The 19,283-nt window shown below is 41.2% G+C and overlaps 2 protein-coding genes across 10 annotated transcripts in view; both read left to right on the top strand.

Moving 5' to 3' along the window:
• RHBDL3 (rhomboid like 3) overlaps positions 1-19,257 on the top strand; it is a 242,750-nt gene extending 223,493 nt beyond the window's left edge. For all 8 annotated transcript variants that reach the window (XM_042448660.1, XM_042448656.1, XM_042448655.1 and 5 more), the window contains 2 exons: positions 12,018-12,078; positions 13,365-19,257. In XM_042448660.1, the coding sequence (XP_042304594.1) occupies positions 12,018-12,078; positions 13,365-13,636 (333 nt within the window). In that variant the 3' untranslated portion in view covers positions 13,637-19,257. The remainder of the gene's footprint in view (positions 1-12,017; positions 12,079-13,364) is intronic.
• MCRS1 (microspherule protein 1) overlaps positions 1-19,283 on the top strand; it is a 554,896-nt gene that overhangs the window by 280,023 nt on the left and 255,590 nt on the right. The window lies entirely within an intron of this gene.

Genomic DNA, 19,283 nt, shown 5'->3' with positions numbered 1-19,283 from the left:
TTTGTCTGCAAAGAAGTTGTTAAACGCGTCACAGCAGGCCGTCGTCGGGTTAAGTAAGGGATTTGGCGCAGGGGGCACCTGCGTCATTTCCCTCACCACCTTAAACAGCTCTGCTGGACGGGACTCTGCAGACGCAATACGTGCAGAGGAGAAGGCTCTCTTCGCTGCACGTATTGCCTCCCGATAGGAACGAAGAAAGTTCCTATGGCGAGTTCTGTCGGATAAGAGTCGAGTCTTCCGCCACCTGCGCTCTAGCCGTCGTCCAAACCGCTTCATCTTCCTCAGCTCTGGCGTGAACCAGGGCCTCCGATTTGGGGCGGGATGGCAAGGGCACTTGGGAGTGATCGTGTCGATAGCTCTGGTAAGATCGGTGTTCCAGGTATTGACCAGGGCATCGACAGGATCACCAGCATTCCCAACCATTAAACCCTCTAAGGCTGTCTGGAATCCAATGGGCTCCATCAGCCTTCGAGGGCGGACCATTCTAATGGGTCCGCCACCCCCGGTGGGGCAGATACTGGCTCTAAGTTTCGTCTTGACCAGGAAATGATCCGTCCATGACAATGCGGAGGTACTTACCACCTCCGCCCACGGATATTCCTGTTCCGTACTGAAGACCGCATCGAGTGTATGACCCGCGCAATGTGTAGGCCCGTTGACCAATTGGGATAGGCCCATGTTTGTCATGGTATCCATGAACTCCCGAGCCGCGCCTGTTAAGCTGGTCTCAAGTGGGATGTTGAAGTCCCCCAAAACTAAAAGTCTGGGGGTCTCCAACAGCAGCTCAGAGACCAGCTGTGTCAGCTCAGTCAGGGAGTCTGCTAGACAACGGGGTGACCGGTAGACTAGCAAAATCCCCAATCTATCCCTGGTCTTCAGGCTGAGGTACATACACTCGAAATGGACTGTATTCCGGACAGGTATCCTGGTCAAGGTCAAGGTGTTCTTATAAACCAGAGCCACTCCATCCCCCCGCCCACTTCCCCATACCTGCTCACTGACAGAGTACCCGGCTGGGAGGGCCTGCGCCCATATGGCAGCACTTTCCTCTCCCAGCCAGGTTTCTGCAAAGCAAGCCAGGTCGGCGTCTTCATCCAGGAGAAGATCCTGGATGATATGGGTCTTGTTTTTGACCGACCTGGCATTGCAGAGGAGCAGAGTGAGGTTCTGTGAAATGGTTGGTCTGCTCTCCGAGCCATTTCAAGAAACAGAGGGAAATGAAGGCGGGATAGCTTTCAAACAGCGATCCCGTCTTCTTTTGCAACATCTGTTCCCTCTATTCCAGCCATATCTCCCATTCCCCAGCACTACTCCAATGGTCGCCCCTACCACATTCCCGGCCTCAGGTGGGATGGCAGGATACAAGTCTGGCAGATTGGAGGAGTATTGATGTTCCCTGGGCCCTCAAAGAGTTCCACAGTATCTGCTTCTCCTCCTTCAACTGGAGCCAGCAGTACCAGCAGGAGGGTGATGTTCCTGGGGGCGTTTAAGAGCACCCCCATGTACTATCCCCACTTCCAGTTCTGGCGTTGGTGCTCCAAGGAAGAATGGTGGTGTTCCCCTGGGCCCTAAAGGGCCTACAGCATCCGCTCTCCTCCTCCAATCACGGCCTCTACCACCTCCAGAGGGTGAAATACCCACAAACCCCCACTCCTTCAGCCTCTGAGTCCCTGCACTGCTGCCACAGCACCGCTGCCGCTGTGGGAGAGAGGGTATGTTGGGGCTATTATAGCCCAGTTCTTCCGGCCTCTAGGTCCCTGCGCCGCCGCCGCAAGCACCGCCGCCGAGGCCCCAGATACTGCCTCTGCCTCAACAGGTTGCTAGGGGAGATGTTCCTGGAGGGTTTTTATGCCCTCCGTGTCCTCTTCCAGCTCTGCTGCTGCTGCTGAGGCTGCCTGAGGGCTGCCCAGGTGATGGTGGTTGGGCTTGAGGAGTCCTCCAAATGGCCCCAGACGCTGCCTCTGCCTCAACAACAGGTTGCTGGGGGAGATGTCCCTGGAGGGTTTTTATGCCCTCCGTGTCCTCTTCCAGCTCTGCTGCTGCTGCTGAGCTGTCTCAGGGCTGCCCAGGTGATGGTGGTTGGGCTTGAGGAGTCCTCCAAACGGCCCCAGACGCTGCCTCTGCCTCAACAGGTTACTGGGGGAGATGTTCCTGGAGGGTTTTTATACCCTCCGTGTCCTCTTCCAGCTCTGCTGCTGCTGCTGAGGCTGTCTCAGGGCTGCCCAGGTGATGGTGGTTGGACTTGAGGATCCATTCCCCACACAAACAGAGGCTCATGCATATTCAAACCTCATAGGCTTGAATAGGCTGTGCCCCCATGTGCGCCATTGGAAACAGCAGAAGTCACCCCTCTGCGGATAATCGAGGACACAGATCCAAGATCCACAAGTTAGGAGGGGCAACTGTATATGTCTGAGGCAACATATTTTCCTTGTCTTCAGTTTTCTAAGCTCCTTGAATATTTTTTTTACTCTTTTGACAGTCCTCATGAAACCAAAATCGAGTCTTGGCCCTGAAATTTTGGGACATACTAGATGTACTCATTAAGGGTTTATTCGTGTTAATAAAGTCTCATATGCACCAATGACATTACTAGTTTCTTGGAGAATATTTTCCCTTAGTTTTCCAAAATTGGGGGAGTCTAAGATCTTATTAATCATTTCTTCGAGTTGTCCGTTCCATTTTAATCTCCTGCTACCAAGTATCAATATTGATACTTGCTACTAAGTATCAGATTTCCCCATGCGGTGCAGAAAGAAGTTTATTTCTCTCTGGAGCCATGCAGAAAGAGTCCTGGGTTAGTGATTGATTTGCTTAAGTTTGTTTAAGAGTCCAAATCCCACCTGCGCATCTGGCTGAAACGAAAGCTGAAACATGAAGCAAAAAGCCCCAATGAGAGTCTCTCTTGCCATAAGCACACATACACACACTGAAGGAGCCTCCAAATTTTACCCTCGACCTATCCACACGTCATGGCAAAATCCATAATTTTGACCCCAAAAACCTTGACTTATACATGAGGCCGACTTATAGTTGAGTATATACGGTATGTGTAATATCCTTCTTGATCCCCCGCTCATAGCCCATTACATTTTTTATTATGAATTCACAAAGGTGTTTCCCAGCATGGTTGGAGATTGTATCCATTGCTGCTATCTGGCATATTTCAGCTATATCTTCCAGAAGTAGCCCAGACACTGTATTACCTGGAGGGACAGTGCCAATACGGGCATTAAAGTCACCTTCTACGATCACCCAAGGGTTGGGAGTAAAGAGTCTATTTCTTCTAATATTTGGTCAGGTGTTTCCCTCAAAGATTTTTCATCTGTGCCAGATTTTAAGGGGGGTACATATGTACAAATAAAATAGTTTCAGGACAGATATTGGAGATAGATAGTACTAAAAAGTTAGCAAAACTTAATAATGGATATTGATCGATTTCGGCAGTAATTGATGTTGACACTAATATTACAAGACCTCCAATTGCTCTCCCAAACTTTTTGTTTTTTAGAGCTGGTACAGAATATGAAGTGAACTCCCATAATTCAGTTGCATTCCCATCTTTAACCCATGTTTCCTACAAAAAAATGATCTCATATGTCTGCAAATTAAGTTAGAAAATTATCATCTTGAGCCTTATTTTGCTATCTGGCAACCGTCCATGAATGAGTCTAACTGGATTATCACCTGGTCAAGATGTTCCTCCTTGGCTTTTGTTCATTTCCAGTTGTGGGTGAATATCTTTGATTGTTGACACAGTAGTACTATTCTTTTTAAAGTAATTTTGACTGTCGCCAAATTTAGATTTATTTACCAATGATCTTGAACTCAGTCCAAAAAGGAGTGGCCAATATTCACTCCTTTTTGGGCCATGGAAAAACCATTTTTAGCAGCTGCGCCGCAGCCCCATAGCAGCTTCAAGTTGTTTCGGTGGCAAGCAGCATCTAAACGGGGCTTTGCTGAAGCATCTTGAAGCCACCCATGTCTCGATGGCCACCTGGCTTCAGAACATGCGCCCATCATCAGAGCATGCGCCATGTAAACGCTGTGTTCTGATGACGCCCTGAAGGTGTCTTTTAAGGGCCATGTGTTCTTTCCAGCAAACCCTTTTCCTTATTTTATAGTCTTTAATCTCTGTAGGGTATTATACTATTTAGAAATTACATCAGACTTCTTTTTTATGTAATTTGAGAAGGATAGACTATTGATCCAGATATACTGCCAAACATTTTAACTCAAAGATATAAATATTATAAAACTTAAACATCTCACCATGTCACTAGGTGAATCAAGTGGCTGCCCTAAATTTTCCAACATATATTTTGTGAGAAATAGGATGCCATACACAGTGTGATATATGTACCAATGTATTTGTAAAGCATACACACGCAGTGGACATTAAATTTCTTGATTTCTCATCTCTTGAGTTCCTCTTCTCAGATTCCATGATCTATATGCTTGATTACGTCTTGTGTGTTATCCAATGCCTCATTCAAAAAGCATTCATGGGCCTTCCATAGATTAGCAAGAGAGCTTTTAAGCTGATGAAATGATATAGGAAAATATGTCTGGGGGGGGACGTATATCACAACAGTTGTAAAACCAGTTTGTTATGGCAATTCCCCCTCAAAATAATACCTTTCAGATCTGTGATTTCATTGGTGCCAGTATACCTCCCACCAATGTAGATCTCAACTATTTCACACTGTCATTGTGTTCATAGTGGATGTAGTCAGTTCTGTAGGCGAAACAGACCACCCCGAAGGGATGGCTTCAAGCTGCCCCAGACAAAGCCTGATTGGGTCGTGGCAACCGCACACCCCAATCCAGTCAGAATCCAGCCCAAATACCATTCCTATTTAGGGCAGATTGAAGCTACCCCATTGCTGTTTCAGTCAGCTTCTAGCCAGCTTGGGGATATGTGATGTTTAAATGCCATGCCCCAATTTGCCCTGAAGCTGCCCAGTGCATAATCGCTGGTGTGACTTCCAGGCAATTTTGGGACATGGTTCGTGTAAACGCTATACCCCCTAAACCGGCTTGAAGCCAGCTGAAGCTGCTGATCTGTTCCGGCTCTTTATCACCCTGTGTCCAACCTTTCTATGATAAATCTCTGTATTTAGTTAGGCTCATCTTTGCACAGGAGATGTGGAGTCTCCCTCCAGGGTCATCTATACTCAAAGCCTTAACAGCTTGTTAGGACCAGCTAGGCATGGCCTTCAAGAGTCACTTTCATGCTATGTTGCAGTCTCAGCATAGAACTTTGTGGAGGCCTTACAATAATAATAATAATTTCAAAATAAATACTTAAAAAAGAGTTTTTTGCTATGTTAAAAAGCAAAGCAAAACAAAGAAGCCCAAGCATAGATGAATTAAGTCTTCTGTTTAGGCTCATTCTTCTATCAAATGAGAGCAGCAAATAATGCACATTGAAGGGTTCATGTAGTGACTTGAGGGATATCAGTTTATTTTTCCATACAAGCAGACATCTTCTCTGTCTTAACATCTAGCAGTAATAAATCTGTTTTCTGCCAAGGCGTCCCAGGCAGTTGCAAATTAACTATAAAATTAGCAAAAGTTACAAAAGCCAATGTATTCTAAGAGGGTCAGTGTGTTTAGTGTTTAAAGTGTTAAACTATGATGGGAGTGACTGGATTTCTAAAAGCTATGAAGACCACTGGATGATCCTGGGAAAGTCACTGTATCTCAGCTTAACCTGTCTCAGAGGGTGGTTGTGAGGGTGAAATGGGAGGAAGATACTATAAATGCCCCCCACCCCCACCCCAGTTTCTTGGGGTGAAGGGCTGGGTAAAATTAAAATCAGTACACTTGTCACAAGATATTTATGTTCTCTTCAGATAACTGACACAGCTTGGTGAAAAGGTTTGAGTTCTGGACTGCTTCTGCCATACCTCGGGGGTCCTAAATCTTTAAATAACCCCAGGGAGATTAAGAAAGAGCTGCCTCAGCAGTTCTATGAAGCATTTAACAGGGACCTGTGGTCTAAAAAATACACAGGGTACTTTGTTTGAAATTATGAAGCCTGACTCCTGCCGTTATGAAGCATTTAGGGTGGAGTAGATACCTGGTTGAGTTTGATGGACTACTTTGAAATAGAGAGATATGAGGTAACTCCTCCTTCTCTAGCTGTATGAGTTGGATATCATGATTCCATGCCTGGGAACTATCTTTTCAAGTAAAAAACCTTTGGAGTATAGTGCTGGTGAACCCATAGAAGTTTGTATAGCTTGTCAGGGCTCATTATATATTTTAGTGGAGAAGCAGTAAATTTCTAATCAACAGGTGGTAGCAAAATGGGCTACAGGTGGAATACATTTTGGTCTTCATATTGATGAATTATATGCTATTTTAGCATATAACTCCCATCAGGCCACCAAAATGGCCAGTGGTAGGAACTTGTGGAGGTTATAGTCCACAAAACATGTGGAGGGCCAAAATGTTCCCCACCTCATGTTACATATTACTTTACTGAAAAATAAAACTGAAGAAAAAGTATTGCTGGTGATCAGGGATGTTTACAACAGCCTTAGCAATGGCATGTCATCTCTTACATCCTGGCTTTCTATATGTGTAATATTCAGCAATATTACACATTACATATTACAGTGTAATATTAATCGAGCCAGCATGGCATAGTGGTCTGAATGTTGGCCTATGACTCTGGACACCAGGGTCCAATTCCCAGCTTGGCCACAGTACAGAATAGTACTCTGCCAGCATAGCAGCAGATAATGTCTTTGGCCATGAAACCTAGGAAAATCTCATAATTGTTCCCCATTGCTGGTGCTGCCATTAGTCTGCGAAATGTTATTGCCTCAGGCGGCAGGATGATGGGAATGGCAAATAACTGCTTCCCCCAATCGTATCCCATCCCCAGAAAAGAGGAGGAAGTTGCTGCAAAGGTAGCACCTGTGTCTCTAGAGTTTTGGTAGTCAGTGCATCGTCAACATTGATATATATATATATGTCATACATATAGCAAGATGAAACACAAGGTTAGCAGTCTATCTTTCATAGAATTCAGTGGGGCTTGCTTTTGAGTAGATTCACAGAGTGGAGTATATTGTTCATCATTTTGTAATATAAAAGAGTTTATAAAACACGAACATCACACAGCAGAACTGAGTCTCAGCTGGTTTGGAACAGCTGTGGCACTTAAAAGCATTTATTGCAGTTGAATTGCTACGTGCGCTTCTGTGTTGTTTTTCAAAGATTGCTGGGTACATGATGTCTGCAGGAGTAAAAAAAGAAAAGAAGTAATAGAGTGGATAATATTTTAGGGACTGTAGAGCGAATCCTGAAAATTATGAGGGGGCTTGGTTGTGATTAGTTGTGATGAAAATGAGAACATATTTTCACATGGGTTTTAAAAGGTCAGAAGCTTGAAACTGATCTAAAACTTAAGAAATGTCAGATTTTAGCAGTCCATGGTAAGGACTGATTGATGATATAGCAGTTTCATGTGTTGGAAGCATTTCTATTGTTAATGAAAAACAACAGCTTTCTGCCTTTATTCTTAACTTAACAGAGATTTGGGTTTGATTTCAAATTATTATTTTTTGTCACAAACTTTTTTCTTTTCTTTTTGGTGTCAGATACCAGCTCTGCAAATGTCTCCAAGTGTGGCATCATAACTAAATGAGAAATAGGTTTCTGCACTTGAAACGTTCCTTTCTTCTTTATCTATGGTTTTTAATTTTCCCAGATCAAGTGTGGGGGGAACCTCCAGTGGGTCAGGGCTTGGTTTTTGCCCCTTGAACCAACAGTAGGCTGCATCAGGCTTAGAAATGCTGAAAAACTTGATGGGGGGCTGGGTGGCAGAAATAGCTGGAGGTTCACTTGTAGCTTCATTTAGGGTGTCCTGAGGGCTCTGCAGCCCAATTTAGAAGTTGTCAACACCAGTGGGAAGTCCCTGTACACACCCTGTAGCTAGTTTCCTGGTCGGTAGTAGGACCATGGTGAGATTGTCCTATAATGTGAGTTTTTCTGGACATATGTCCCTGTCCTCACTTCTGATCCAGAGTTTCCAGGCAAATGATGGACAAAGGGAGTTTTTTCCCCTCCAAATTTTTTTATATTATATTATGTTATGTTATTTTAATTTATTTTATTTTTAATTATTATTTTATATTTTATATTTATTTTATTTTACATTTTATTTTTATTACATTTTATATTATTTTATTTTTATTACATTTTTATTTTAGTTGTGGTTTTATTTATTTCATTATATTTTTATTTTTACATTTTATTGTATTTTATAATTTATATATTTTTATTTTTTGTTTTATTTTATTTTACATTTTATTTTATATTTTATATTTTAATTTATATTATATTATTATATTTCTTATTTTATTTTAATTTACATTTTATTGTATTTTATATTTATATTTTATATTTCATTTCATTTCATTTTATATTTTATTTTTATTTTTCCATTTTATTTTATATTATATTTTGTGTTTGATTTTATATTTTAATTTATATTATATATATTTTATATTATATTATTATATTGTTATTTTTATTTTACATTTTATTTGTTTATTTTATTTTACATATTTTATTATATTTTATTATATTTATTTATAAATATTTTATATTTATATTTATTTTATATTTTATATTTTATTTTGTGTTGTTTTATATTTTATTTTACATTTTTATATACTGTATTATATATACTTACATTTTATTTTATATTTTATTTTGTATTTTATATTTAAATATATTTATTATTTTATTTTATTTATTATTTTATTTGTTTTTATTCTTTTTAGATTATATTTTTATTTTATATATTTTATTTTACAGTTTGTTTTGTTTTTTATATTTACTATTTTTGTTTTAATATATTTTTATTTTATACATTTACATTTTCTATTATTTATTTTATTTTTTTATTTTAGGGCTGAAACAGATGGCCCTTTTGCACTGCCATGGTCCCAAGCCTGGAAGCCGCCTGGCCATTTACACAGGGGCTGGCTTCCAGGGGCTCCAGTGGCACTGCGTTTAAACAGGCACACCAGTGGCATCACACACCTCTGGAGTACCTTAAAGCCAGCTTCCAGCTGCAGCAAAGAGAAAAGGGTGGATTAGGGCCAGAGTGTGCAGTTGCCGCCACCCCAAGCCAGCTTTGAAAGGGGCAATTTAAAGCCGCCCTTTGGAGCAGTCTGTTTTGCCCCTTATTTTATTTTATATTTATTTTTATATATTATTTTATTTTTATATTTTATTTTATATTTTATATTCTATATTTTATTCCTTTTCATAGTATATAATTATTCATTTTATATATTTTATTTTATATTTTGATTTGATTTTTATTTTAAATTATATTATATTATTTTATTAATATTAATATTATTTTTATTTGATTTTATATTTTGTTTTATATTTGATTTTATAGTTGATTCGATTTTTATTTTTTATTTTTATTTTATTTTATTTAAAATTTAATTTAATTTAATTATTTGTATGCTCCCTTTCTCCTAGAAATGAACCCAAGGCAGTTCACAGATGAAATAGTTTTTAAAACTTTACAAGAAAAATGTGGGCCACAGTGATCTTTCTCTCCTAACCTTTACTTTCTCATAAGGTCACAAATATGGCTAGCCATGATTTTCATGATCATTGGAAATATGGGTAGAGATATAAGCAGTCAGAAATGTAATGACTTACACAGAATAACTTTCATGTTTCTTTAATATAATAACTAATACTGCTGGACCTATAGGAATCGCATTTCATGGCACTGGAGAAATGGTATATAAGGCAAGATGAGCCTTATCGTGTCAGGCATGCCCAGGAGGAACCAAAGAGTTTTGACAGATAGAAATTCTTTCTGACCTGCCCAGCAAAAAACACCTGACAAATATGCCTCTCTGATATTCATATACAAGTCATATCTGCAGATAAATTTGTCTGTGTGATTACAACATCAGGAAATACTAGGATTTGTCCTGTTTGGGGGAAAATGTATGCCTTATTATTTTACTGTGCAAATATTATTATGTGATTCAGTTTGAAACAAGTTCCTTTTCTACATCTGTTTGGCTTAAATATTAGTTCCTTTTTCCTTAAGTTATAATTATATTGTGTCCCCCACCACCACCACCCACACATACATCTTTCCTTCCTAAAGTGCCCCATTTTTCATACTGAGTAGCTCCAGTCCTTTGCCCTTTTCTGCTAGTTTTCAAAGTACAGCAGAATAAATGACTATGGTACTGTGCAGCAGTTAGAAAGAAGCCTTCAGAAAAATATAACGATGATTCAGGGGTTTGAGGAGTGACCTGGAGTGTGATAACAGATGTAAAAAGGATATAGAAATGTTCTACATGTTTAAAAAGTTGGAAGGTGTGCTGCAACAATTTATCATTTGGCTGGTAAGGCTGTCCCCTCTTCTACCCACATGCCTACTTTTCACCTAGCTGCAGATGAACTGTGAAGAATTGCGGAGAGAGGGAGAGGTACCAGTGTAACATTTTGCAGCAAAGAGAACAGACGTTTAGAAGCTGATCTGATTATGCAGTCCTGGGTGCATGAATCAAGAGGATTACACTGGGACTCCCATCTTGTTGATTTCTTTAAAAGAAATCTTCCTGCTGTGGTCAACATTGTTGCTAACTAAACAAGGAGAAGGAATTGATTGTCTTCAGAAACCTAAGCCTTAATTTTATTTTTCTCTTTGAACCTTGGTTAACCAAGAGCATGACATAGGTATCACAAAATTTGTCAGTCCTTACTGGAGGCTGGCATAGTAGAATCATAGAATCATAGAGTTGGAAGAGACTACAAGTACCATCCAGTCCAACTCCATTTTGCCATGCAGGAACTCACAATCAAAGCATCTCTGAAAGATGGCCATCCAGCCTCTGCTTAAAGACCTCCAGGGAAGGAGACCCTACCACTATTCGAGGGAGTGTGTTCCACCATCGAACAGCTCTTACTGTCAGGAAGTTCCTCCTAATGTTAAAGTGGAATTTCGTTTCCTGTAGCTTGCATCCATTGTTCTGTGTTCTAGTCTCTGGAACAGAAGAAAACAAGCTTGCTCCATCCTCAATGTGATACCCCTTCAAATACAGTGGTACCCCGGGATACGAAATCACCGCGTTACGAAATTTCCGGGATACGAAAAAAATAAATAGGAAAAAACTGTTTCGGGTTACGTTTTTTTTTTTTGGCTTCCCAAAAAAATTTTTTTGCTTTTCTGCGCTTTTTCACACGAAATCGCGGCTTTCAGCGCTAGCGGCTATGGCTTTTTCGGCTAGTGAAATCTTTCGGGTTATGAACGGCGCCGCGGAACGAATTACATTCGTAACCCGGGGTACCACTGTACTTAAATAGGTCTATCATATCACCTCTTAACCATCTCTTTTCCAGGCTAAACATACCCAGCTCCCTAAGTCTTTCCTCATAAGGCATGGTTTCCATGCCCTTCACCCTTCTGATGGCCCTCCTTTGGACATACTCCAGTTTGTCAACCTCCTTTTTGAATAGTGGTGCCCAGAACTGGACGCAGTATTCTAAGTGAGGCCCGACCAAAGCAGAATATAGGGGCACTATTAATTCCTTGATCTAAACACTATATTTCTATTGTTGCCGCCTAAAATAGCATTGGTCTTCTTAGCTGCCGCATCACACTGTTGTATCATGTTCAACTTGTGGTCTACTAGGACTCCTAGATCCCTTTAACATGTAGTCTCCTTAAACCAGGTGTTTTTCACCCTATATCTATGCATTTCATTTTTTTCTACCTAAGTAGAAATTCATTTTGTTAGTTTGGGCCCAGCTTTCTAATCTAATAGGTGATTTTGAATTTTAATTCTGTCCTCAGGGGTATTAGCTGCTCCTCCTAATTTGGTGTCATCTGCAAATTTGATAAGCATGCCCTCTATTCCTTCATCCAAGTCACACACCAGTCCCTGGATGCTCACTTGCATGTGAAAAGTTTAATTATGGATTGTTGTTTTTGCCCTCTGCTTTCCTAGAATTGGTCAGGAATGAAGTGCCAATTCAAGCTGTTGCGCATGGCTGTTGCCTTGATCTGTAGTAAGTATCTTTATTTCTGACATAACATAGTATGCCCTTTCAAAATAAATTCTTGTTAATGTACCTGCTATGTTTGTATATATGTGTGTGTGTGCCTTCAGGTCAACTGTTGACTGATGACGACCCCATTAATTTCATAGGTGCATAATACTCAGACATGGTTTTGCTTGTTACTTCTTCTACAGCAATTGGGATTCATTATCCATCTTCCATCCAAGTACTGACCAGGGCTGACCCTGCTTAGCTTTCAAGATCAGACAGGATCTGGTGCGATTAGGGTATCTATAGTTATTTTCATGCCATGCTTTTCTTAAACAAGTAGTCCCTGTAGGCAGAATTTGTGGTGGCAACATGGAATCGTAGCTGATTGCTCATCTTGGTTCCTTGCCCTACATGAAGCAAGCCCACATCCTGTGGTCACAGGCTTGTTTTTTTTTTTTTTTCTTGGGCAGAAGTAGTATTATGCATGAGTAACATGGGCTACTGGCCCAAATAGCCTCTCCACACTGAATTCTCCTTTGTGAAACACTGGGGTGGGGAAAGTGCAGCCCCACAATGCCATTTTTGAGGTGATTTTTTAAAAAAAAATTGCACAAAATATTCCCCACATCCCTAGAAAGGAACGGGGGAATTTTGTTATGGTTTTGGCCTCCTCGAAATTGACTTCGAGTTGACTTTAATTTGCAGGGAAAGACTTTCATGGGTCTAGATTGAATATTCCATGGGAGATACACTTAGGGCACTAAGTGTGCCCTCTAAGTGGTTTACAGCACCCTCTAAGTGGTTTACAACATGTATGCCAGTTGCCCCCAACAAGCTGGGTATTCATTTTATCAACCTACGAAAGGATGGAAGGCTGAATCAAACTTGGAACCCTGGGAGTGGACTCACAACATTGTGGCTGCAGTACCAGCATTTAACCACTGCACCACCAGGGTTCCTTTTTTATATATACAAAGATATTTCAGATGATAAGCAAGGCAGTCTCTCTTGTGGCTAGCAGAGAGACTGCCTTGGTCCATAAAATGGTCTCCATTGGCCAACAGTTTGTTTATGCTAGTATAATATGCAATAACCCTAGACCAAGAACCAAAGCATTTGCCTAGGGTTTTAGTAGCCAAGACCTGCACACAAAAAGACCTAACTATGCAAATACAGATACTGTAGTATCTTCTAGAAACTGTGGGAGCCTAGTTTTACTCTTGCATGCTATCAGATTGAACTGCATGAGAATATGGAGGTGAACAAAGATGATGTGTGATTTAATTGTGACTTCTCTGTTCCAGTGAGCTTTGAATTTGGACGAGCGGTGTGGTTGAGATTCTACCCATCTGCTTATCCTCCATGCCCACATCCAAGTTTTGTCGCTCACCTTGGTGGGGTGGCTGTTGGAATCACCCTTGGTGTGGTCATTCTAAGGAACTATGAGCAGAGACTCCAAGACCAGTCCTTATGGTGGATCTTTGTCTCCATGTATGTGGTGTTTGTACTCTTTGCCATATTCTGGAACATTTTTGCCTATAGCCTCTTGGACTTGAAACTACCTCCACCTCCTTGAGAGCTTAGACTGAGGAATTGTCAAGGACAAATGGATGATTTCCCATCTTCCAGCTCCACTGGGGGTAAAATGAAACCTGAGGATTTATTTTTGTATGAAGATTATAGGATATAAACAAATCCATCTTCTGGAAAGGCACAGTTTGAGAAGGTCCAGATGAAGGATGACCATACTACTGAAACAAAGGTGACTTGTTGACTTGAACAAGGACTGGTCAATTGAAACTTGCTTTGAAGATATGTGGACATACCAATTTACAGGTGTCACAGTATTTCATTAGAGCCAAGCCTTGTATCCCTTGCTCACAAAGGTAGTTTGGTGCTGATCTCATGAGAAAGGGCTGATGATTTAGCTCTATATTTATGTAAGTGGGCGCTTCTTCTCATCACACCTATTGATTAATGTTTATGCACACGGTGAAGTTTTGCCTACATTTTCCCAGGTTAATTTTCTATTGCATCTGCACTTAGAAGCTTTGTGGCCATGGGGAAGACCCATTTCTTTCTTTAACTGATGAGATAAACTAAAAGGACACTTGGCCCAGGCTGCTTGGTTTGCTTTTAATTGATAGACCAGGCAATACATACCATATGGTTACTAATGCCCTGCAAACCTAAGGAATGTATCACATGGAAAGTTCTAGATGGTTTGATATATATGGGTCTATGGGAAGTGGCCACTTTTCAGTTAAAGGACAAACCAAATGCAATGAAAGATCTGAAGGTGCTTTAACCAGATTGCTAAATACAACTGCACATTTAATTTTTGCAGTTGGTGACTGGGTTTTTATTTGTCATAGCAAATTGATTGAATATTATGTCTTTTTTTGTTGACAATCACGTCCTTTCTTTTGGCCTTTATTTTCTTCCTTGGTCCTCCTAAGGCATTTTTAAAGCAGGGACTATTCTGTGACTGGATAACAGAGATGCTGGGAGGGAGAGGGTATTGCATGGAGATGCTGGAAGTTGGAGCTGACTGTGGCATGCAACCTGTGCTGCACTCTCTAGGCTAGCATGCTGCCCTCAAGTAGGATGGAAACTATTGTTCCATTGTCAGCTTCTGGACATGGAATGGGTTGCTGAGGCAGCATAATATCTTGTACCAGCCATACTAGAAAGATATTACCAGAGTTTGGGTTTTTTAAGTTGACGATGCCCTTCCACAACATTATACCTCACACAACCTTATGGATGCCTCTAAATTTTTGGTCACTACTAATCTATGGCACTGTACAAGCTCTGCACTTACCTTTATTTTTGATGGGTAGATTGAGCAACATCTGCTAGGTTTTGTTTGGAAAATGTGAATGTGGTTCCTTTGCCTAATGTATTGTAAAAGTAGGCATTTTTAAAAATCTCTCATACTTTAATGGGTCAGGGATATATTTGACAAGAGTACCTCAGTTATGGCCTAGTTCCCGTGGAAGTAATAAAAAGTGATTAGTATGTGTGCCATATCAAAACAACAGGTGGCAAATGATGTGACTGAATTCTTCCATGTGGGGGGAAATAATTGCACATAGAAAGTTAGGGGTCAGGAGAAAACAATGCTACAGCTGTTCTCCTTGATAGCTAGTTCTCTGTGAGGAATAATTTATTTCTTTTTGTGCAGAGCAGCATTTTGTCCTAAGTCCTCCCCCATCTGATCTTTGCAATGCTGCAGTCCAAACACACTTTGACCATTGAAGTGAGAGATGCTCCTTAGAGTTCAGGTGTTCTGCACAAGGAAGTTGCTTCAGAGAGTGGTAACAACTGATGATGTTTTTCCTTCTGCAGATTAGTTTTATTCTGAACACCAGTAAAAACAGGGCTATCTCAGTGCCCTATCTAAGAAATAGGCCTTCTTCCTGGAGATGACACCTGTGTAACTGCTGAAACTGAAACTAGGAGTGTATCTTACAAGAGGGTATGCAACTTGGTACCCAAGAGAACCTAAAACCAGTTGTTGAGCCAAGTAATCCTGGATTCCTGGCAAGTGTATTTGTGTTTGTAGGATACATGTTTGTTGCATTCACACTTTACAGTTGTGTCACATGCTAAAGAGTGGTGAAGAACCAATTATCTTCCAGATGTTTTGGACTACCACGCCTGTAATTCCTTAGCACTAGCCATGGAGATTTGGACATCTAGGAGTTGGGAGTCCAAGATATCTGGAAGGTGGAAGATATCTGGAAAAGTTCTCCACTTGTGTGCTAAAAACAAATCTTAGGTGGATATCTAAAAATGTAATGTGTGAACAGGTCCTTTAGGCAGCAAACTAGCATATAGTTCCTGGGAAATGGGGTAAGTTGTTAGGTGCCTATACTTGGAATACTGTGCCAGCTGAATTTAGCTAATGTACCTGAAGCACTTCATGCAGTTTATGCAAACCACACAGGAAACATAGGACAGCAAAATACCGTTGGTGCAGTGCAGGTAAGCTGTTCCTTCACTTCTCTGGCATTCAGTTTGCAGAACAGTAAGCACACTCAGAACTAGTACTAGCATACCAGGCCAGGAATGTATTGGGATAAGGGAAAAGGAAATTTCTACTAGCTTTTCTTTCTTTCAATTTTTTTCCGCTATAGTGTGTTATATATTCATTCATTGATAAAGTGGTGTGGATTTGCCTCATTCTGTTTCTCATCTAGTGATGGCCAAACACTCCACAGCTCAACCTGGAATCAGTTCAACAAACAAGCATTCTCACAAACTTTTCTGGGAAACAAAAAGGCTTAATCTAATTCTCTACTGGCTTGTAATATTAGCACATGGGCACTAATGAGACTGAGCAGATGTACCTATTTGTATGGTTCCTGGGAATTATTCGCTCCCAGCATCAGCCATGGCAGAGAGCCACTTGGAAATTCATCCATGAATATCTGAAAAGAGCCATGCCACAAACTAAGTTTTGAGTTTTAGATTGGGAGCAGGGAGGAAAACATATGGTTAAAGAGCTATTGTGCATGTGTCTGCAAAGCAGCTGCTAGTTTACTGAGTGCACATGCATAGGGTTTAATCTTATATAGCCAGCCAGAGAAGAGCCTTTGGGGGACAGCTACTTGCTTCATACTGCAACCAAAGTGTTATGAGACAGATTAATAACTATTTTGAATCAGGTTATTAACAGTGTCAGTGGTGTCACCAGACTCTCTTCTTATTAAGCAGACTGGACTTCACCAAATATGCAGGATGGCCTCTATGACTGGGAACAAGTAGCATAGCCAAATCCATGTTGCACATCAGTACACTTGCCAAATAAACAGGAACCGCAGAGATACATTTTATTTGTACTGAGATGGATAGAGTCCTGTAGAGTCCTTCTAAGGGATTGCTTCTACTGCTAAATAAAAAACAAAAATTGCACAGACCAGAAATCTGACTCTTTAGAACTGACAAAAAGATACAACAGGGGGAAAAAACAGAATTTTGAGATTGTCATACCAGTGTTTGGATTTCCTCTTGATGAGCCCACAGATTGTTGCCATGGACAAGCTTAGGCTTTTGAGTGATTTGAACAGGGTTTGGCACCATTCTCATTAATGAGTTTATGTCAAATCCTTTTTGCCGTCATAGGCTTTTTGCGTTTATAAAGCTAGTGCTTCAGATTCTCCACAAGTAAAACCAAATACTGTACAGTAACACTATGGTTGTTTTCCCTATGAGTGGGTGGTACATTCAAGCAGTTACTTTCTTAGTAGTGAAATACCTGTTGTAATGAGAGAGGGGTGTATGGAGTGTTTATCTATTGTAGAAAAATTCTTAGGGATGGGCAGAATGTGCTATACAGCCAACATGCAGCCCTCAAGGCCTTTTTATTGTAGTCCCATGTTCCTCCTAGAGTCCTCCCAATATATATATATATATAGAGAGAGAGAGAGAGAGAGAGAGAGAGAGTGAAAAAATGGAGTTGCAGCTATTTTAAACCACAGGCTAATATGTGGTTAGATGAACATGCTTTGTTTTATTTCCCCCCAAAACAGAAAGCATGCAAACAATCTTGAGGCCAGTGGTATGTCCCAGGAGGACAAGATTTGCTCCCAGACCTGCCAGCACTATTCAACCTTGATCAGTGGGACAACATCAAGAGGGGAAAATGTGATTATAGTGTAGCACTTTAGGGGGCAGAATCCTATTAGTGGCTTATGCATAAATCTTTTCAAATGGGGCATGGGGGCTGTTGTTTTGCCTTTGCACTCCATCCACAGCTCCAAAGCTTCAGGTAAGGTGGCTGCTGCTGCTGCTATTCCTGCTATTCCTTACTGGCAAAGAGGGGAGGGCAGGGAAGAGGGAGGCAATTCAGAGGAGAATGCAGTTGTTCTTTGCTTTGAAAGGAAGGAAAAGGAACTTGGGAGCACATCCTCATTTCATCCCCCCTTTGGTCCAGCTGCATCTTCCTCCTCTGAACTGCCACATTCCTCCCTATTAATTTGGTAAGGGACAGTCTCAATGGCACCTCATGGGTCTTAAGGGGAGGGGATATGGAGCTATGCTGTCAGAATACTTTGTAACAGCTGCTTGGCATAGGTTTACCCATAGATGTTAATGATTAGCTAAAACACAGCCCAAAAGAAGGTATAAAGACACCTGGGTGTAGAGCTGAACCTCTCAGCTGCCTGTGGTGCTCCCAGGACCTGGGGAGAGGTGGAACATGCAGCCCCCTCTTCACTCTATTCCAGGTTACGCCCTGTTTACTTTATCCCATTGGATGTCATCATAGATATGATGATGGCAATGCTCCACAGGCATAGGAAAGAGAGTCTGGGTCCATTTTCAACATCACAAGGATGAGGAGTGCAGATCTTTTCCTCCACCCCAATGTCGGTTCACATTTCCCCTGACCCAGTTTGCTGTACAAACTATTCTCCCTCGCCCTGCAAGCTCATCAAGGCAAACAGCCATAGAAGCTATGGGGAGATACTATCAATAAGATAAATGAGGAGTCTTCGTGCACCATGTTCATTAATAAGGTGGCAAAGGCTTTATATGGATCTATCCTGTATTTTCTTGGATTTGTTGGTCATACTAAAGCAGGTAACCTAGTGTCCTCCAGAAGTTTTAAAACGACAGCTTCCATAATTCCCAAACATTCGCTGTGCTGGCTGGGGCTCATTAAATTTTTAGTGCAAATTCTGTGGCAGGAATAAGGTTTCCTACCCCTGTCCTAGAATCAAAGAGTTGGAAGAGACCTTAAGGGCCACCCAGTCCAACCCCCTGCCATGCAGCAAATCACAACCAAAGTACCCCCGACAGATGGTCATCGAGCCTCTGTTTAAAAACCTCCAAAGAAGGAGGCTCTACCACTCTCCCAGGGAGTGTGCTCCACCATCAAACATCACTTACCGTCAGGAGGTTCTTCTGGATGTTGAGGTGGAGTCTCTTTCCCTGTAGTTTGCTTGTCACTAGAGCAGTGAGTAACAGAGCCTGTTAACCATCATTGATGCACCATCCATCCCCTTTTCCTCCTACTTCTGGGTCAGTGTTTGCAATAGTGCCTGTGCATAATCACTGTAGAACATAATGATACCTACTATGTTGGGGAAGACCTACAAGTGGCAGTGCTGTGTGGCTGTTAGTTGCACAACTAGAGGCACATTACTGTCTGTTTTTGCCAATGGGATGGACATTTTGCTTCCATAGGTATTATATAGACATGCCATGCACGCACA

Source organism: Sceloporus undulatus, chromosome 2 (genome assembly GCF_019175285.1).
Source record: "Sceloporus undulatus isolate JIND9_A2432 ecotype Alabama chromosome 2, SceUnd_v1.1, whole genome shotgun sequence".
Taxonomy (NCBI): Eukaryota; Metazoa; Chordata; class Lepidosauria; order Squamata; family Phrynosomatidae; genus Sceloporus; species Sceloporus undulatus.
Note: the sequence above shows the minus strand (reverse complement) of the source record. Positions and strands in the feature narration are given on the sequence as shown.